Below are 22679 nucleotides of genomic sequence, written 5' to 3'. Positions count from 1 at the left end.
TGTCTACTTATTCCCGCATTAAGTTACATACAATCAAGATTGGACCAATTTAGTCTGAAAGTAACCCATTTAATGGTGATCTCTTCAGTTCACCGCAAATATATATTATTAAATTATTTGCGCCTGAAATTGGTAATTTTGTTAATCTAGGTCCGAATGTCACCCTTGACTCGAGTGTTTGAACCTTTCTCTACCCCAGCGGAAGGGTCTTATAAAATGCCCACCACTATTGACAGAAAATACCCGCAAAAGTTAAATGGTCATTTTTATCTCTGGAAATATACAGAATCTTCTTCAATCGACTGAGAGGAGCATCATAGGTCTTCTCCGATAAGGTGCTCTCTGCTCGGTGATCTTACACTGTGCTAAGCTTCCAGATAAGTATGGCATCTTAATATCCCACTGTGACTGCAATTATGAACAAACTAGAGCTACCAAGAGCATCTACGCAGAGCTGTACAAACACAATTGTAGGTATCATCCTTATGTAAAGGGGACATAAAATAGAATAAGATATCAAATTTAGGCCAAGGACCAAGCGCTGGGAACTAACAGGTCATTCGGCGCTGAAACAGAAAGTGAGAATAAAGATTTTAAGGGTGTAACAGGAGGAAAACCTGGCAGTAAATATTACCATTAACAGCCTCTCTAGAGTTCGCTGTGAAAGGGTAGTCTCCAAAGGTATATGTTACATATTGCCAGGGTAAACAGTAACGCTGGGAGAAGCGCAAGCGGCGCTGGGCCGTGAGTCAGCACACGACCTTGACGATTGAGCATCAGCTGAGAGTTCTTGTGTAGCAGCAGCAGCTGCAGTTGTAGGAGGCAGTGTCGACGACATGCAGACGAACAAACATGACACATTACTCACACGACCTGAGAATTTATACCCTTTCTTCGCACTAGCAATTTACCAATCCTTACTAAATACGTATTCACCTGCTGCTTCATATAATTGACTCACTAGTGTTTTTCAACTATCATGTCATTGAAGTTTACCCTATGGTATTCTTTTCCAAAAATGATGGGTCATATGTATACAGAAATTATGTTTGATAAATTCGTAAAGTAACAGTCTACGGGCATAACCAGCCTGTTTTAGGGAATCCCTTCTCACCCCCACCACTTTTGTAGGGGGGGGGAGGTAGGATGAAACCCCTTTATAAACCATCGTGGGGGTCCCCACTATAACCCTGCCAAGTTTCATGCCCTTCGGACCAGCCGTTTGGCCGTGATTGAATGACAGACGGACGGACAGACATAACGCCCATTATAGTATAGTGAGATGGGGGAACCGTAAAAAAGAGACTGGGAAGTGTTATGAAGGTGCGATCACGACAGAAAATGAACCTTTCATTGGCGGGTGAATGAAATCCAAGTTTTGATTTGCCATCGTCCAACCCTGGGGGGGCAGCTCTCTCTCTCTCTCTCTCTCTCTCTCTCTCTCTCTCTCTCTCTCTCTCTCACTGGCTCCTACGTATCCGGATTAATTGATATGATGACAGCCATTGGAATATTGTAATGACAACGGAAAGGCTAGGCTGAGAAAAATTCCAAAGACATGTGGCAGTAGAAAAACAAAAATTTGAAATACTTTTATTAAAACGCACGAAAAAGTAAAAAAAAAATTGAATTTAGAGACAATCCAGGATTTTCTGACAATTAATCATGTCTACAAAAATAAAAGCGTGGACGCCAAACATGGAAGGGAATAAATAGTATATTGGGACATGTCATGATTTTGGTAGTTGATGCAGCTTTTTGGGCCATATATGAACAAGAAAGAGCATTGATGTGCTTTAAATAATTTAAAGATCCAAGCAATACTGAGCAAAAAAAAAAAAAAAAAAAAAGATTCAGGAAATGAAATACAGTGATTAAGAACTCAGATACACTCAAATATCTAGTAAGTATATTTACAGAGGTGATATGAACAGTGAGGAAAGCTCGGGGAACATATCTAATGATGACTGACACTTATGCACCAAAAGACGTAGAGAAAGCCATATTCGAAGGATTCCTCCAATGATGGAAAATGAAAATGATGAAATGAAATCACAATTAAAATGTTAAAAGAGAAACCTGTCATAAACTAGATGTTCAATCCTAGATCATCTTAGTTTTTATTCAAACCTCTCAAAAACCTCACTATTTCTGGAGCAATAAAATATTCAGAAGCCTTTTCTGTATCGCCTCCGAAATAAGCCTTGACAGGTTTTGGATATTGGCCATCGACTTCCATACCTCCCACCAAAGAACGCTGCTCTTCTATCAAACACATTCTCTCAAACACTGACTTGACTCTCTTGAGAATCTTATCCTTTGTCCATTCCTCTTCGTTAGTAATACTCTCAAGTTCCTGGAAAAAACAGTTCTTTAGGGCAAAGCCTCCTTTTGAGTGGAGAGAAAACATCCGGCTGTCCCAATACATAAACTGATTCTTTATTTCAGCGGGAACCCAGTTCTCCGTTTTGAAAGCAGCCAAGATCATCTTGCAAACCAGAAACACATCTCTCTTGTTAACACTCAGACCTCTCATAATCTTAGTTTCTGTAGGACCAAAAGATAGTCTCCATTCGTCTTCACCAACATTGTTCAAATAAACCTCCTTCAGGTGACGCCTGTCTAGACTGCAGTTGGGTTTTGGAAGACCCTCTGGCCATGGGGCTCTCACAGTAGGAACGAAATCTATGTCTATGAAGAGCATGGGGTATTCGGTACCTAACCACAGGAATGATAAATTTATACCAACTTGTGTTCTCTTAATTCCTGGCATTATTACCTTCAACTTGCCACCATTCAAGTCCATTTCAGTCAAAGATTCCCTGGCAATATTATAAAAACTATCTAAAAAACAGGTTCCTTTCATCAAACTTCTGAGATCTTCTCTGACTGGCTGTACTTTCAAAGACTTTTTGTGGCCATATTGTATGGCCTTTGCTTCATCAAGGTCAATAACTTCAGCTTTCATTTCTCCATCTGGATATGCACTGATTTTCTTCAAAAGCAGATTACAGTCGTACTCATCTGGACAATATAAGCGAACGTTATCTTCAGAACTCCCGACAAATCCTATATCTCCTTCAAACATCTCATTCTTTAAAGATATTTGTTCTTTCAATAAGTAGAGGAACTGAGCTACAGCGTCTTTGATTTCACGAGCCTCGCCATCTGTATAACTGACAAGATTTTCTGTTGCGAAATTTTCCACGCCTTTCTCTACCAATTGTTTCTTGATATGATCAAAACATCTAGTAAGCAATTGCTCATATGTCTGAACATTCACATACCTTGAATTTCCAGTGTCACCACGACTGAGGCCATAAGAGTCTAGGTACTTATCATAATATTGTGAGTAAGTTTCTTGTAATTTCTTTTGGTTGTTCTTTTCACTATCTGTTGCCAGTTTGCTGATGAGGATATCTCCTGTTTCCCCGTGACTAAACATAGCAGCATACTGAATTGGCAAAAAGCCTGAGCGATCCTTGCTAAGAGGAGATGCCCCGCACTCTAGCAAATATGCAACAGCGGAAGAATTCCCACTTTTAGCCGCATGGTGGAGGGGCCGAGATTCGCAAACTTCATTCAGTATGTTCTCGAGATTAGGACTTGTAAGTGACGTCAAAAGATGTAAAAATAATGGCAAAGGCTTTTCACAGCACACTTTCAAAGCCTTTAGATGCAAAAGATTTGGATCTTTAAGATCTTTATCAGAATTGAAGTTCTTAGGTGTTGGAATCTCAGTTTCACGAAAATTAATTTCCAGTGTTGAAAAAAGAATGCAGAAATAATCATCTGTGCTGTCTAAATCAAGTTTCTGTGGAATTTCATCAAGTCCAATGTCTTTCTTGATAAGCGAAATCTTTGACTCAACATTTTCAGGCTTCTCAAATTTGATTCCGTTAACTCCCTCATCTACAAGAACACTGCTGAGAGAAAGCATCCACTTACAGGATGAATACAAAGTCTCCTGTCTCTCTATCCTTTTGTATGCCTTCAGCACTAAGTCAAGGAAGGATTTCCATCTGTTAGAACTGATCGAGACACCACCAATGGTATACTGAAGGAAAAGCACCACAAGTAAAAGGATGATTTGCTGAAGCTCTCGTTTATCATCTTCATCTTTGAATTTTTCCGCCATCTTGTCAAGGGCTCGATAATCCTTCCCCAACATCACCTGTGGAAGAAATGCGCAAAAATATGAAAAATTATTGCAATTGCCTTAGAATGTTCTTTTAGCATTAGCTGTACTTACTAAGGAAAGTTGGATATTTTCGAATAATGAATATTGGTAATTGTCTTATATGGTATAGCATTAGATTCCACTACATCTATAACACTGGTTTTCAAGGTCTAAGATATAATACCTGCTTTTTGCCCAGTTTTTTTGCACTGAATTCAAAATTCATGCTCATTTTACTCAATCAGATCAAGTTCATGAAATATTAACACATTAAAAATATCCTAAATTCCGATCTATTTGTCGGTGAATGAAACACAATATTGAAAATATTAGACCGATTTATTCACAGAAGTCTTACAAAATATTTTGAATAGATAGCTAGAAGAGTATAATGAACTAAGGAAGCTACTCATGGATAGAGCGCTCACCCTGTTCTTCACTGAAGTCTCCACAATTCTCTGGAAAATAGTCCAGATGAGACTGGAGGAAGTGCATTTTCACTGACATGCACGCAAGAAGTTGGCAGAAATTCTCGATTAGCTCATCAATCACCTTCTGATACTGGGAACTTCTGTGGTTGCCAAGGAAGTTTGCAATGACTGACTTATGGGACAACCAGGCAGAGTTCAAAAGGATTCAGTGCATCATCAAAATTGGCATCCTTGATGAGTTCCCTTATTTGAGGACCATTAAATATACCTGCCTAAAGTTTCTCCATGCTTTTTTGTTGAAACTTCTGATGGAGGAAAGCAAATCCTCTACCTTTCCTGCCCAATGCCTTTACAAAGTTCTTCATGAGAACGAGTTTGATGTGGAGAGGTGGAAGCAATATCTTGCTCTGTTCAACCAGAGGGTTGGACAGAAAGTTGTGTGACCCAGGTTTTAATCCTTGCCTAGATGGCCACTCTTGTCTGACATAATGCTGGTCACCAGCACGGCTATTCCATAAGCACAGAAAGCATGGATACTTTGTGTAACCACCTTGAAGTCCCAGGATGAGTCCAACAACTTTAAGATCTCCACAGATCAACCATTTATGTTCCAAGTGGTTCAGAGCAGACAACAGACGTTCCATGCTCTTGTGGGATTCTTTCGTTTCAACTGAGTGCCCAGCAGGGATCGATGAAAAATTATTTTCATTATTCAGGGGGACTGGCTTTATAGCAGAAGGAACATCAGGGTATTGAACATGGTGCTTGTTCTTGGAATTGATGCCTTTTAGATTTGTCATGCAAAAGTAGCAGTCAGTAACGCGATCTTTCCGTTCCCTCCACACCATTGGGACACCAAATTGCATACTCTTCCTGTTCTGGTTTCTCCAATCCCGTTAGTTCTCTACACTTGTTTTGCAGCAGATATGGGGAGCGAATGGCTTATCCTGGCCCCCTAGTTTGACTCCAAAGTAAGCTTGATAAGCCTTCTTCACAAAATCCCTGATTTTTGCTTGACGGTCTGGAAGAAGCACATGTCCACAGATGTAACAGAACCTATTAGGATGATTTTTACACTTCCAATCCATTTTTATACATATCTAGACTTGAAAAGAGAAATAAAAATAATTATTAAAGGTTACCCACGACCCGAGTTTGCAAAAACAAAGCCCATAAATGCTTGGATGATTGCGATATTTTGGAAAAATATGCTGGAATAGAAATAGACTATATCTTAGAAACCAGACCTGACCCAAGAAAATGAACTGTCTTTTTGAATTCAGCATGCAAAAAGGGTCCTAAATCAGTTGGAAAACCTTTGACCTTTGTAAAATAGCTTTGAAACGCAGGCGAAAAATATGAACGTTATTATTTTGCCCATTGGCAGTACCCAACAATGACACTTAGGATGAAATATGAATGAGCAATTTGTATTCATGAAAAAAGATTATTACTTAGACCAATAATTATATCAAACACTAAATATTAACCCTTAAACGCCGACTGGACGTATTTTACGTCGACATTTTTTGTCTCTCGGGTGCCGACTGGACGTATTTTACGTCGACATACAAAAGTTTTTTTAAAAATTCGCGGAAAAATACTTTTAGGCCTACCAGCCAAAAACTCTTGAATCACGCCCCTTGGGGGATGCTGGGAGTTCACGGATCAAGGTGTTGTTTTGTTTACAATCATTACGCAGGCGCGCAAGCGCGAATTTCTTTCTTGCCGCACTAAAAAGTATCTGTGACACATCTCTGAAATTATTTCGTCACTTTGACATAATTTTTGTACCATTTTAAATTAGCCGTTACATGGATTATTATATATGAAAATGTGCGCATTTTTATGTAAAATACAACACAAAAATACTCATGATTGTAGCTTTTATCAGTTTTGAGATATTTTTATATAAATAACGATAAGTGCCAAAATTTCAACCTTTGGTCAACTTTGACTCTACCGAAATGGTCGAAAAACGCAATTGTAAGCTAAAACTCTTATATTTTAGTAATATTCAATCATTTACCTTAATTTTTCAACTAATTGGAAGTGTCTAGCACAATATTTCGATTTATGGTGAATTTATGAAAAAACTTTTTCCATATGTCCGCGCGGTAACTCTTCCGAAAAAAATCATACATGCGATTGTGGTAATGTTTGCACCATTTTAAATTAACCGTTACATAAAGTTTTATATATGAAAATGTGGGCAATTTCATGCACAACACAACTAAAAACAACCCATGGTTGTAGCTTTTATCAATTTTGAAATATTTCCATATAAAAAATGATAAGTGGCAAATTTTCAACCTTCGGTCAACTTTGACTCTACCGAAATGGTCGAAAAACACAATTGTAAGCTAAAACGCTTATATTCTAGTAATATTCAAGCATTTACCTTCATTTTGCAACAAATTGGAAGTCTGTAGCACAATATTTCGATTTATGGTGAATTTATGAAAAAAATAACATTTTCTTTACGTCCGCGCGGTAACTCTTCCGAAAAAATCATACATGCCATTGTGGTAATGTTTGCACCATTTTAAATTAGCCGTTACATAAAGTTTTATATATGAAAATGTGCGCAATTTCATGTAGAATACAAAAAAATAATAATTGAAGGTTATAGCTTTTCTCATTTTTGAAATATTTGCATATAAATCACGATAAATAGAAAAAAAACCACGTTCGGTCAACTTTGACTCTACCGAAATGGTCGAAAACGCAATTGTAAGCTAAAACTCTTACAGTCTAGTAATATTCAGTCATTTATCTTCATCTTGAAACAAATTCGAAGTCTCTAGCACAATATTTAGATTTATGGTGAATTTAAAAAAAAAAAAATTCCTTCCCTCCGCGCGCGGATTCTCCGCCACAAATCTCCGAAATGCGTACGTACCATTCTCGGAATATTTGCTCCGTTTCATATTACGCATTTCATAGAGTTTTATATATGAAAATGTGCGCAATTTCATGTAGAATAAAACGAAAAATATTTGAAGAATGTAGCTTTTCCTATTTCCGAAATAGTTGCATATAAAAAAAATATATATAAAAAAATTTGACATTCGGTCAACTTTAACTCGTCAGTTATGGTCGAAAACTGCATTTGTAAGCTAATACTCTTACAGTATAGTAATATTCAATCATTTGTCTTAATTTTGAAAGAAATTGGAAGTCTCTAGGACAATATTTAGATTTATGGTGAATTTTTGAAAAAAATATTTGTTTACGTCAGAGCGTTACGAATTCATGCATTATTTTGTGATAATATTTTCTCTGTGTTGCTTTTATCGTTTTACAATGTGTTATATACCAAAATGATCGCAATTTAGTGTACATTACAACGAAAAAAAAGGTAACTTGTTACCTTTAACCGTTTTGCGCACAGCGCGATTTGAATACAATTATATATGAAATTTCGTTTTTGCGCTATCATATATCGCATTATTTATATATGATAATGATAATTTTTTTCATTTCTGATGGTTGCATACTAAACTTCAGCCAATGACAAAAAAGGAGCCAAAAATGAACTCTTAATCTTGAAAACTAAGCGCGCTGTGATTTTTTGAAAAAAATATTTTTTCCGCTTCCGCGCTCACTCTGAAACACCTCCGGCACATGGGAGACATTTTTTTTTTACCGCTTCGGCGTTTAAGGGTTAATGGGAAGTAATAGGGACCAGAGAATTGCAGAGCTGGGAACTTTAATTTTAGTTTGAGAAATTCCAAAAGCCAATACAAACCTCCAGGAGATATACTCGTAACTTTTCAGGAAACAAATCGATGGGAAGTTCTTGCCCTTTATTCTTCTTGAGGAAAGGATTAGCATCCATATCTAGGACTAGGCGTAATGCAGTTGAAAAATGCCCTCCATCCAGAGCTGCCTCTAAAGATGTACAGTCATAAGGCAGCTCTCTATCATAGTTGCTTCCGCCTGCCTTCCAGATGTACCATGCTGTTAAGGTAGCACCATATCTGCATGCTGTTACGTACAGCTGCGTCAGTGAAATAGCTTTTGAACTAAACTGAGCTTCCCGAGGCTTCTCTTCAGATAATTCAAGTATCAGCTTATTCACATTTTGTGTCAAGTTAACGAAAAAAGAATATGACGTTACTACGTTCTCCAACAGCTTATGTTCATACCTGAGAGTATTGATGACAGCCTGAAATCGTAAATCCTATTACTGAAAATATAACTCAAAGGCAACATTATTAAGGTTTGGATTAAGACAAGTTTTTCTATGAGGTTTAGAGACTGGTAGATTCCCAGACAGTGTTGGATGCTGAAGGATGTGGAAATTTCCATAAAATTAATTTTCATCTAAATCACTAACTGAAGTACTGTTCTCTGTGAGAGTTTTAAAAATCTGCTTTCATTAAGAGACTCAAGTTGCAGGAAAAGAGACTGTACATACATTTAGTGTGGACTGACTCACTGTTTAGCACTAAAATACATTCATTTCCTATTTACTTCAAATTTAAACTGACTAAAATGTTTGTACCCACTCTAGTTGTATGTATGTCAGTCAATAAGTCACAGATTTATGCTGTAAATAAGATCATAGGAAATAAAGCATACCTGTAATTAAATATTAGAACTACATTTTATATGAAGTGGAAATCAGTTACCCTATAGAACTTGAAGCAGCAATGAAATTTGTCTCTGCAAGACTTGCCAACTATAAGCTTGTTTCTTAACTGTCTCTAACGCATGATGACACTAAGCTTGCATTAGGCACATATGCTTGATTGTGGAATTTAACCTTTTTGAAGTACAAATAACATCTTCAGAAGGAAAACCAAATTTCATTCAAAATGGCAGCTCAACACCAAACTTTAAACAATATAGTTACTCTTGCTTCCCTTTGTGGGTGTTTTTGGCATCTGGTGAAAGTTTAATGGGGAATTCATCAATTTCCATGTCATGGCGCACATGACATGGATCTACATAAAAGAACTGGAGCATACACAAGAAGAAAAAGCTGGGTATTGATATTTGCAAGAATTCATTATTCATGGCGGTAATGAAGGTAAGCCCCCTTTAAATTTGCATATATAATATATATATATATATATATATATATCTATATATAAATATATATATATATATATAAATTACTAAACTAGATAACAAAATCTGCAGAAACACTGGCAAAGATTAATCTTTTGGTTTTTCTCACGAGATGCATAAGAATACTTCACTGAAACAATAGGTAAATTGCACAAAAGCAGATAATCGCCATTAGCGTTATTTGTGCATCACTATGAGACCGCAACCAAAAGCTTTGAAAACCCTAACTTACAAACTAAATGTTGAGGAGCACTTACCCTTGTTACTATCATTCGAACCCAAATGCCAATATCAGGGGTTAACCATACTAACTGGACAAGGCCAAGTCCTGAGTCTGCAGTGGTAAGTGGAAACCCAGCAGCCAGGAGCATTGGCAGCAAAGTTCTGTTATTGGTTGTAATCGCCAGTGGCAAGATGAGTCTCTGGCAGCTCCCTAGACGCTCATGAGGCACCCCCCAGGACAGCAATCTACCCACACTCTTTGTGACCTGTAGTTTCCATTTCTGCACCATTCTACTGTCGGCAGCATCAATACCAATAGTTTGGGCAATGATATTCAGCAGAATCGAATACAGTTGTGACCTGCTTCTGCTGTCTAGCTGAAATAGTAAGAAATAAGTCTTTCAGTTTAACAATGGAAATATTTTTCAGAGAAAAGAAACTTTTGCGAAAAGTTTTCTCACAGGTGATATCCAGCTTTCCTAGTTTCAAGAGATTAAATATTCAGTTTAGTGAAAATAGAATATTATCAACTAAAAACGCACTCTTCAATACGAAATTATTAGATATTGCTCTATCCAAATGCTTATATTTAATTACCTGATTACAAAACTAGACTACAAAAACTCTCATCGTAGTCTATTACATAGTCTACAGCTTTTCCAAGCTTGATTACAAAGGCAGCCAAATTAGAAGTGAATAAATCCCCATAGGATTGGGTAATCTTCACCAACATTGAGTTTCAACGGCTACATGCTGAAGGGAATACTGAATATAAAATGAGTGTTTTGGAATACACCACACTAAAGAAAAGAATTATAAGTCAATGGTAGAGCTGCATAGGTCTACCTACTGAGGCCGCAACAGCCATTACCTTGCTCTCCTAGTTCTCATTTGAACAATCTTTAATCTTTGAACTTTTTTATATGAATAAATATTTAGATGTTTGTACTGACTACGCCTACAAAATCTCGAGACTCACCCTTGTGTCTGGCTTGTCAGGCAGATACTTTTGTAAACTGATGCCCCTTGTGTCGGCAATATTTCTCGGCGTCAGATTCCTATAGTTTCGCGCTTCCAAGAGGGCTCCATCCTCGATAAGAGAGGCCACGGTATCTTTATTACCACTTCCTACAGCTGCATGAAGGGCAGTGTTCCCCTGTTCATCCATGTAATGCAGTTCTATCTGTCCTTCTTCAATATTCTGCGGCGCTGAAGATCCTAACCAATGACCTTCTCCAGCTTCCTTAATGATTCTTGACTGCTTTTCATAGACGCTCTGGCAGTATTTCTGAGAGAGAAAAAAGAGGGGTAATGCACAAAACTCGCAGAGGTAATCTATTGAAAGTTTCAGATATTCTTATTCTTATTAAAAAAGCGCAATAACTTGAAGAAAATACCTTAATATATCGAGAATTCTTTCACATTAAAATTCCAATCACATTTTCAGTAAATCAGTTATACGTTTTAATTATCAAGATGTCTTTGCATCAATAACATGCTTGTGAATTTTTCACACTCAAAAAAAAGTAAAAGCTACGTCAAAACCAACCAAATCAAAGATTACGTCAGAATTGATATTTATGCATTAAACCTTAAAGAAACCATTAGTTTGACTGAAAGAACCACTTTAAATTCCATTACAAAACATGACATTGCTAACCTTTTGAAATATGCTTCGTAGACCACACCCATATCACTGTCATAAAACCTCATGTCCTCTAAAGACAAATGTTATATCAGCGTAACTACTAACTAGCAGTCAACTGCGCTCAGCTAAATAAATAATTTTGATTTTTTTTTATGGTGACCAACAATTACTTCGTCAGTTGTAGGAGAAACTCGAGTCTTTGTGCTTTGACCTCAAAAGACTACCTTTCTCTTATGAAAAGACCCATATTCTGAGGAACGTGTGTGTGTGTGTGCGTGTCTAGTACAGGTTCAAAGACTCACACTTATTTGACAGTAAATCCTTTCCCAAAACTTTTACGATCTGGATGATTGCAGTTTTCTAATAAACTAACCTACGGCCTACAAACTGATATCGACCACTAATATTATTTTTTTATCTCCCAGTGAAATGATTAACATAAAAGTAATACATCACAATTTCATTTACTAAAAACTTTAACAAATAAGTTAATAAGAGAAAGAAATTAAAATATTTGCTAAAAATATTCCGACCAATTGTTGAGTGGTACCACTAAATCATAATATTTGTAGCCAAATGCCTTTTAGTTAACTCTAACTTCCTATTACCTAAGGATTTCTATCTTTATTCTTACAGTTAGGTTTTAACCTTATTAACTGAATATTTCAACTAGAAACGCTTTACCACATTTATACCATATTGTTTTTAAATCTAGCTCCATACGTTGGTTTATCATCACATCAATTTGTTGTCTTTGTCATCTTTGATTACTAAACAAGAAGAAAAAAATTGGCTCGTGTCTTTCTGAAATCCTTATATTTGTTGTCTTGAAACCACATAAAATGAGCACAAGGTTCTTGATTTAATGGCATTTGGTCTATGTTTTCCAATACCAATACTGAAATTTGAAACTGGAAATTAAATAAAGAAAAGATACTGCCACAGTTAGACTTAAAGTAATGTTGGGGAGTGCAGATGATGGCATTAGTATTGGTAGCAGTCAGTGAAAGAGGCAAAATCACAAGTATTGTAGCCGATACGGGAATTTAACTGTGCAACTTAATCTTATAATAGATACGAAAAAAAGCTAGAGTAGCAGAATATTTACATAATGTCTGGTACGAAAGTGCATGTAATAAACTACATTGTACATTATTATTGTTTCTTTAATACTTACCAGACGACTTAAGGATGAGTCACATATCCCTGCTTTTTTAGAAATTTTCTTGATTAGCCACCATGCGCACACACTGCTACCAACAATACTTGCATGGTCTGCTACCATGAGGATCCTGTATTCTGACAAATGCTCGATTGTATGGGGAAATTTTTCGAAGATAGCTTTAATTGTGTCTAATCTGTTTCCGAAGGCTGCAGCCTCCAACGCATCAAAGGTATGTTCAGGTAGATGTTCCTCGTGTTGACGATTCAAAAGCTCAATTACAATATTTGCCTGTCCACAGTAAGCAGCGTACTGAAGAGGAGTTTCCCCATTCTCATTAGTAACATTCAAATCCACATCTTTATTGATTAAGAGTTCCACTACTTCTATACAACCACCCGAGGCTGCTCTATGAAGCAATGTGTGTCCCTTTTCGTCTTTGCTGTTTATGTCTAGCTGCCCTAACTCGAAAAGATTCTCCAGGAAAGCACATTCCCCACTGAAAGCTGCTTCATGAGCAGTCATACGCTTAGCTTCAGACTGAATATCTTTCTCTTTCTTTGCAAAATGCAAAGATGTGATTTGTTCTCTGTTCTGAACATTCACTGCACCCCCATCCTCAATGAGTTTAACTACTCTAACATTTTGAGACCTGATAGCAGCATGCAAAACCGTGTTTCCCATGTCATCTTCGGCATTTACATTTGCCCCTTTACTGATCAAGAGATGCACTAATTTGCTGTGACCTTCCTGAGCTGCTAGATGAAGTAATGTACAGCTAATTTCATTTCTGCAGTTCACATCAAGTCCCAACTCTAAAAGAACCTGCAGACATTCACATCGCCCACTGGAAGCTGCTACATGTGCAGCCGTATTGCCCCTGATGTCTATGTGACTTATATTAGCTCCAGCTAGAATAAGCTTATGCATTTTACTAACATTCTTACAATCTACTGCCAGATGCAAAGGAGTTTCTTTGTCCTTATTCTGAGCATCTACTGAAGCCCCTATGAAGAGGAGTTTCCAAACTAGGAATTCGTCACCTAACTTAGCAGCAATATGTAATGCTGTGTTGCGTTTGTCATGTATGGAACGCATATAAGCAGCATTTTCGATGAGTAGCCTCATGACACTTGTATAAACATACCGAATTTCTACAAGACGTACATTGCAGCCACATGTAGTTCTGCATTTCACACCAAATTCCGACTCTAACGGCTCCATCATATCATAAACTCCCCCATTGCAAGTTTTATCATGAAATAATTCATCTTCATATACGTCATCATTGGCTTGAATAATTCTTTTCTCAACAGGAATATATACCCATCTTCTTGTAAGATGGAAGGGTTTGGGTTTTTTTTTTACTACTGCGTCTGCAACCTCTATGAGTAACTGAACATAATCAGCGTCGTTAAATTCAACATTACTAAATAATTTTTTCTTAAAACATTTTGTGAGTGGCTCCATGGCATATTCAAGAACTCTCAAATCTTGCACAACGAAGAATGAGATAATATATCCTGCTCTTCATTTTTCTCTGACTCATCAGTAAACTTGTCGACTTCATGTGCAATTGTTCCAGCATCCAGGAATTCCTTCACAGCTGCAGTATCTTCTTTGTAGATAGCATTAGGAAGGTCCCTGTGAACTACGGTGAAAATAGTTAGATTAACATATGATACAGGTTATATTACTTATGAATGACTACAAACTATACATTTGAAAGCTCTAGTCTCAAAAGCCTATTGCAAATCTTTTAGAAGAGTTATTTTATGTTTATGCCATATAAAATCAATGATTATATGCATGTAAAATTGTTTATGTAAATGTTACAAGTCAAAGTTTTTTTCTGCTTTTTACGGTTTCAGTTCAGGCCATCACTGTTCTCATCTCATTTATGTATTGTAGCCTGTTACACTGCTTCCTGTTACACTGCTTCCTCAGTCAGTGACATTAAAATTTCCACCCAACTAAATACTAATGTGAGTGAAAGCACATTTTACTACTGAAGAATTCAGGGTTATAATATTTTTTCACTGACTATAAACTACCCTAACAATATTATGCTCTAGTACATTTTCCAGTTGACTCTTCCTTTCATGAAGTAAGTTTTCCACAAACTACCAATCTACCATTTAGTTACTAAGACAAGTTTCTCAAACTAAAAATACTGAAATATGCGAAACAACATTTTATTCATGGAATTCATTAAAACAATGCATAGTGGCAAAAAGCTTCTTAATGGTTACACATGCGTTGTTATATATATATAAAAAAAACTTTAAGTAAACCACATTACTAGAGGTGTAAGAAACGAAAAGTGTGTAGTGTAAAAATTAGAACAATGAATGACACCGAAAAAGGCAGAGCTTCAAATCAGTCACAACCTCCGGATAGTGCTCAGATGGTGTTTCAAAAGCTTTGGATATTATGTAAACTGGAGCCGAACAGAAAGAAGAGGTGACAGGCAGTAAAATGAAGACTGTCATGGAAGAATTGGCTCTAAGCATTGCTGGTTCTCTGCCTAAGAGAGAAACGCTTGGACGAATGGTAAGTGAAGCGAGCAGAAAATGTTGACGAGAGTGAAGACTTGTTCAACATGACAACAAGTACAAGTGGAGAAAACTTTCGGCTCTATGAAACTATCGCTATTACTATTTCTGCAGCAGAGAAGAATTTGCACTTGATTTTTACGTGTTCACATTGTAAATCCAGTAAAGCAATCCATTACAAAGTTGCTGTACTTATACCTGTAATTACCTGTTTCATTTCCTTTCATGTTCATGTCTGTCCGGCATAATAAGATTTAAACTGCATATCCGTTCGACGTTATGTTTGTTTCTATGGTGTTTTTACGTTGCATGGAACCAGTGGTTATTCAGCAACGGGACCAACGGCTTTACGTGACTTCCGAACCACGTCGAGAGCGAACTTCTATCACCAGAAATACACATCTCTAACCCCACAGTGGAATGCCCGAGAATCGAACTCGCGGCCACCGCAGGTTACGTTGAGGTTTCCTGAGTAAGAAACAAATAATACCTGCACTCATATGTTTACCAGTGTTGCATTGTGCATCAAATATAAAATAAGTCAGTACTATGATCTTCCACCCTTGCTAAAGGTGATTGCATTGTAGCGCAGTAATTCAACTAAGTGTTTGGTACAATGTACTATTAAGCACAGGGCAACTGGGAGTATCAACACTGGAATTTTGCAAAGTCATTGTCTATACTGAGCAATGCATTTGTAAAGCAAAACTCATTCATACACAATGCCATTCAGCTACTTAATTAAAGAAAAATTCTCACGCTATCTCATGATGTCTTGCAGTATTTCTTTGTAGAAAACACCCGCAAAGAATGTGACCTAGCAAAGCAGGTTGCAGAGTTCAACCACAACCCAATACCCTCACATCTCAACTTAATGCTGCCATGCTCAAAATATTTTTAACTAATTCTTTTTCAAATATTTCTGTGGAGGAGGACACTTTACTTCTTCAGAATCTGCGCAGTTGGAACCTCATTTGACGTCGTCATAATCTCCAAGAATTAATTTTCTATTGCATATAAATGGAAGCTGTTATTGGAGGGTGAATCTTTGCCTCCACTTCCTCATTAAATTTGCTCACCTGGAAATTTCTATATACTTTAAAAGCTCTGTTTGGATACAATAATGCTTTATTATCAAGTGATTTAATCCGTGTCACCCAAAATTAGCATTACTTTCATGGTTCTGGGACAAATAAAACCGGAAAAGGAAAAGCTCCAACACAAAACTCAATGCTCTTAGAAGCAGTTTCATGTTACTTACTTGGAAGTCCAACTGGCTGTTCAGTGTGATGACAGTTTCATCACACGCCAGTACTAGAACTGTGCTGAACATCTTGCTATTCTTTTTCAATCTTCTTTAATCTAGAAAATCTAGACAGATTCCTTCAGTACCCAAATGCTCCCCTGCTGAACCGGTTTTATCTCCCTCTTGTCAAATTTCCGCAGTCATCAGGACGCCACTCAACACACGAGTGCTATAATTTTCAAAGTCTTTAGTCATCTGTGAATTACACTTCCCTGAAACGACGCCTCTTGTGATTTACCTACAGTCCTCATATTTCCTTAAACCTTCACTTAATAACTGATTTCCAAATTTTTCATAGTGACTTATTTTCTGGGTTATGTTACATAAATGATTCATCGCTGAATAACCTTCACGTTGGTGAAGATGAACATTAGAGTAACACCTACGAGAAATGAATTCATGAGATACATCAGTTGACTTTCTTTTCACTCTGCTTCATTTCGTTCACAAGGAAAGAGATGTTTTGAAATCTTGTGGAATGCGGATATGGTCATTTAAACAATACAGGCAACGATGCATTTAATTAAAAAAAAAAGTTGCAACGAAAAAAAAACTTTATACAAAAAATCAAGTAAATAAATAACCTTGGGCACAGTTGCCATCACATATTGTGTGTGATTATGAGAACAGTTTTACTTTTCACAACAAAACTTCTCAAAATCAGTGTCATTAACCGGTACCGATGGCAAAATGCCTGTCGACGTAACACAGTTGTTTTTATGGGTATTATAGAACAAGCCGTTACAGGTGATACCACACCTACTACTACTAAACTGCTACGCCATCTATGACAATCCGCACCGTTACTTGTCACTGACTTGGCCTTCAAGAGGATGACGCTTCTTGCTCTTCAATATTTGTCAAAAAGACATAAATCATAATTTCGCCTTCATAAGAAAAAACCCTGGGAAATGTTGGAGTTGCACTGGCAGCCACTCAAAGCAAATGTCAATGTGGGCCTTAATTAAGGTTCTTTGCAGCGTGCCTTCGACCCCTAGCTGCAATTACTTTCATTCATTTTATTGTGCCTCCGTTCATTTTTTCTTTCTACCATCTCACTGTCAACCCTCTCCTAACAATTGTTCCACAGTGCAACTGCGAGGTTTTCCTCCTGTTACACCTTTCAAACCTTTTGCTGTCAATTTCCGTTTCAGTGCTAAATGGCCTTAGTTGCCCCAGTGCTTGGCATAATGCCAAAAAGTCTATATAAATCAAAATCAAAATCAAAGCAAATGTAGTGTTTAAAATATGTCAAGACTTATTCAGCTTTCAAGACAGGATGTCCACCGCCACCACCATCCTTCGTTTCCGGTGTTAACAACAATAAACCACGGTGATCTATATCCATCTATATATATGTGTGCGAGTATTTATTAATTTACACGGAGAGATAATTTGCATCCAAATGGCTATTATATCTATAAAAGGTCCAAGAGAGGAGTTAGAAGCCCTTGGGAGCAACAGGGTTGTGTACGGCATGACAAGAAGGGGAAAAATAGACTCCAGAAGCCATGACGTCGAAGGTCACGTGATCGGCCGGGAGCCCTGGGCGTGGGCCACAACAGCAGTGTTGCCAAGTCAATCGGGCATCTGTTGCTAGTATATCCCTACGCAGAATGTGAAATGTCCCTATGTTTCTAGGGATTTTCAAAAGAATGTCCCTACGTTTTTCTTTGGCATAATCGACCAAAACCATTAGTTTGCACATTGTTTTACTTATAAATATTAGTAGAAATAGATGAAAACGTAATGTCCAAAAATATATTCTCATACTGACAAAAAAAATGGCATTATCTTATTTTCACTAGTACTACATAAACAAATTCACAGAAAAGAAAAACAAATGAATTTTCAGATTTGAAATGCTAAGTAAACATATACTGCAAAAATAAACATATATATATACTCTCATTTTCAGATCCTAGAATCTTGGTATGAACTATATATATATATATATATATATATATATATATATATATATATATATATATATATATATTCAGCTCTTAGAGTAGGCTCGCATGGAGACACAGAAATGCACACGTTGATAACATCTTTGTTGATTTAGCTTCTCCTGAGCTGATCCTGAAAAATGTCACAGAAGCTTCTCGCAACGGAAGTTGGTTATGCGACGGTTGGTTAAATGTGCTCTGTGCTGAAGTTGTACGGAAGTATGTCACGTACGAAGTTGGTTATGGGCGTGCTGTGCGTGAGTAATTGGTAGAGTTGTTAAATGGGCGTGCTCTGTGCGTGAAGTAAGCACGGAAGTTGGTTTGATGGGCGGAACGAGTGAAATAGATTTTGATTTCTGAAACAATTATGATTATTCTGGGAAAAACCAAGTCCAGGTCTCGGACTCCTGGCGATTTCCAGTAAGGTGAGCCACGAAACAAACACTATTTACATAAACCATTTGAACTTTCTCATTTTTGTCACAATATATATATGTATTATACAGTGATCTTTTAGTATTATTTGCCATATATGCATAAATCGGATCTGTGTATTTTGCAGCAATTTTAATCCTTATATTTCTCAGGTTTTATTCTTGTATATTTTATTTGTGACTAATGTGGGAAAATCCCAGTTATTATTCCCTGTGCATATTTCTAAAAATGTTCTCTCTCTCTCTCTCTCTCTTTGTGTCTCTGGATGTCAGTGAGAGATCACAAGTATACAGGGAACATTGACATGTCAGACTTTTGTGTTGAGTTTTTGGACTTAGGTTTTATGAGTTTGCTTATTGGACTTAGAGGCATAATGCTTGTAGTGAGGGGGGTGGGGAATGACTTATGATTATCTCATTCATTACAACTGAACCATATTCATTTCCTTGTTGGTTTGTTTCCTGTACTTCCTACTTACGTTTTAGAGAGAGAGAGAGAGAGAGAGAGTGTGGAATGGTAGACTTGGAGACTATATTAGTTGTTAATTTTTTTCCCTTTGAGAATCTGTGCCGAGGTTAGAACCTCGGTAACATCATATATATATATATATATATATATATATATATATATATATATATATATATATATATATATGTGTGTGTGTGTGTGTGTGTGTGTGTGTGTGTGTGTGTGTGTGTGTGTGTGTGTGTGTGTGTGTGAAATTTCTACTCTTTTCTAAATCCAGTTTTCCTGGAGGAGGTTTTTCACTTTTTAAAGTTCACCTCTTCTCTGCCTTGTTTTTCTTACGATTACTTGGCCCAGCTTCAGTCATCGTTATTTAACACAAGATCTTAAGCAAAGTTCTTTAAATCAGAGCAGTGTAAGAGGCCGAGTATCAAGCCAACTACAAGCACAAGAGCTTCCACACAAATCACTGTATAACCACACATTTTCATTATAACCGCAAATGAAATATGCCCACATCATCTCTTACTATATCTCGTACTATACAGGTAATAATGCGATATTGCTTTTTAGCGTATCAAACTACTCATTACACAGAGAACAAGCTGTCCTTGTAAAAGCAACGTTCAGGAATAGATTGCTTATTCATGAGCGGAAACAGTAAAAATTGGTACTATTCCTGTTTGATTCTTGTTCTCTGTAATATTTTCTATTAAAGAGTGAAAGACGTCTGTGGTACTATGGCGACGTTACTGTCACAATATAGGCCACATGATATCTTTTAAAAAGGATATTATTATAATATATTATAAAGTTGGGAAACTTGACTAATGTCACTACGTTTTTGCCATAATTTATTTGGGCGTTCCTACGCTTCAAATATTTGTCCCAAGTCCTTAAGGGCACCATAGACGTTACGACCGGCGGATCAGGTTCCGTTCTGTCTCCGGCATCTGTGTTGCCCATAGACGTTCAGATTCACTTCAGTTTGCCGAAATCTGGTAGTGACGACATGGCCGCTCCGCTCAGTGATGACAGCTGAAATGAAATGAATTATCTCACAATTGTTTATTTCATTAACTGAAACTTTACCCTGGTGACTGGTTCGATTACCTGGAGGAGCAGACCGACATGGAATTATTACATATAACGAAAAAGAAAAAAAAACCACACACACACACACACCACAACCAAAATCATTGTACGAGAGGTTGCTGGACACACTTCGCTTACACGCTACAAGTCGTTCCTTGGGGCATAATAATCCCAGAGATATGCATAGCAATTATTCAGTTATGCAACACGAGTTTACAAAGATAAACAGTAACTATGTTGCATACACAGCATCTTTCATATTCTAGTGGTATACAGCCTGGTGTAGGTACAGTGGGTCTAGAGTTCCGTTAAAGCAGAGTAGGCCCTTTAACCTACGGTTCTGTACCCAAGTAAGAATTCAAATTTCAGATCTTTTCTACACATTTGTGCGACAGATAACAATGTAATTTAAACAATAATACTAATACATACTGATATAGCATACAAACACAATACGTAAATACATAATATACTCACACACATGTTATACATACGTATATATAATATATAATATATATATATATATATATATATATATATATATATATATATATATATATTAGGGCTTGTGCCTTGTATGATAAGGCGCCCTATGAGGTAATGTTAGACTAGCGATAATCTATACGCTAAGTCGGTTGGTATTGCACTTCCATCTTCAATGGAGTGTCTGGGTTTTGTAGATCACTTACGAAGTCGGTATTATCTTTACGACGATGTGTTGAACTCATGGTTCGGTGAGGTTTCTTGTAGAAAACACAAGGTATAAAAATAGTATATTCTTCTGAAGTTTTACATGATGAAGATCAGGTATGATCGTACAAGTCTTCTATAGGACGATAGCTTGATCGCTTCTCTGCCAATGATGATGGCTAATCCTATCCTCTACATGATAAAGCTTAGGTAAAGAGGTACAGGTCTTCTAAAGACGATAGCTCACTCTGTTCTGCCTGTCTACCATCTCTGTTACAAGTTATGAAGGAACAGACAGTAGTTCGAACATATGAACATACAATCGAATGAGACACGCTACAGATCACGTAGGCCGTTTGAATAATAGGTCGGGTAGTTGTCTCAAGCAGGGAGCTTGGACTAATGTATAAACAATTGAATGACTACAGGTGACGGCATGTTATCTTAGCCTACATACTTATTGTATACGTTCATCTTTAGCGTCTCTAGTCTGATCACATTCCTGCAAGCAATCTGGTTGACCTCTTAGTTTTTAGTTCTTTTGATATATATGGACTAACATTCCATATTTTTTATTATAAAGAAACTTACATCAGCTCGGTCAGCTACCAAAACCAACCACTGAATATACTCAAACTTGACTTGCATTTGACTTATAGGAGTGTGATACAGACCACTATGTGAATATATATATATAAAGTAAATAAAAATTCATTGTGTACATGAATTGATTCAAGTAATAAAATATAAAACAATGATATGGTAATAATAGTGATCACATGATATATATAATGATACAGTTTTTCACTTCATCTCTTTAAGATACTTATGCTACAGAAAATACTAATGTACTCTGATAATTGCATAGAATGAAGATTAACATGATAAAAAATCATATTTTAAACTGATAAAAATATCATATATGAATTGATAAAATTATTAATGTTTATGCTGTATTGATTCGTTGATTTTTATGCTAAATGTTATATATCTGATTCATTAATCAATATACTAACTCATAAATACTGCAGATATGGTAAGAAAAAAAAGGTCAACAGATTGATTATAGGCTACCTGATTGTTTATTACATATTTTGTATATTTTGGGGGATTCATATAATAATGATTAATATATGTGCACTTTAAATAGATTCCTATTGCTACAGCAAAGATATATTGATTCGTTATTTATGACATTTATATAAGAGATTCCTATGCGCACGCAAAAAAATATATTTCGATTCTGTTATTTATGATCATTATATATATAGGATACATGACCGAGGTTATACTACTCACATTTAACTAGCTTTCGAACCACTTTTCGTCCATTACACAGTTCCAGACAACCACCTTTAGCCACTGAAACGGCCTTTTTCAATGGCTTAAAACAAGGGGAAAATTTGCCTGGGCGGGCCAACGTTCTATTTGCGCTCATACTTATTCTCTGCATCCTAAG

General features: G+C 36.7%; 1 protein-coding gene across 5 annotated transcripts in view; it reads right to left on the bottom strand.

Moving 5' to 3' along the window:
• Positions 1-1590: 1590 nt before the first annotated feature.
• Positions 1591-22679, bottom strand: part of LOC135226353 (uncharacterized) — a 29535-nt gene continuing 8446 nt past the window's right edge. The window contains exons 2-8 of one of the 5 annotated variants that reach the window (XM_064265796.1): positions 16539-16965; positions 15486-15745; positions 12738-14373; positions 10892-11200; positions 9948-10289; positions 8363-8782; positions 1591-4174 (exon numbers count right to left, since the gene is read on the bottom strand). In XM_064265796.1, coding sequence (XP_064121866.1) covers positions 2114-4174; positions 8363-8782; positions 9948-10289; positions 10892-11200; positions 12738-14192 — 4587 coding nt within the window. In that variant the 5' untranslated portion in view covers positions 14193-14373; positions 15486-15745; positions 16539-16965 and the 3' untranslated portion in view covers positions 1591-2113. Of the gene's footprint in view, positions 4175-8362; positions 8783-9947; positions 10290-10891; positions 11201-12737; positions 15444-15485; positions 15746-16538; positions 16966-22679 lie in introns of those variants that run through there. The other 4 variants (XM_064265797.1, XM_064265800.1, XM_064265798.1 and 1 more) reach the window with 4 other exon arrangements.

This window comes from Macrobrachium nipponense, chromosome 14 (genome assembly GCF_015104395.2).
Source record: "Macrobrachium nipponense isolate FS-2020 chromosome 14, ASM1510439v2, whole genome shotgun sequence".
Lineage (NCBI taxonomy): Eukaryota > Metazoa > Arthropoda > Malacostraca > Decapoda > Palaemonidae > Macrobrachium > Macrobrachium nipponense.
The sequence above is the reverse complement of the archived record's forward strand: the minus strand, read 5'-3'. Positions and strand labels throughout refer to the sequence as shown.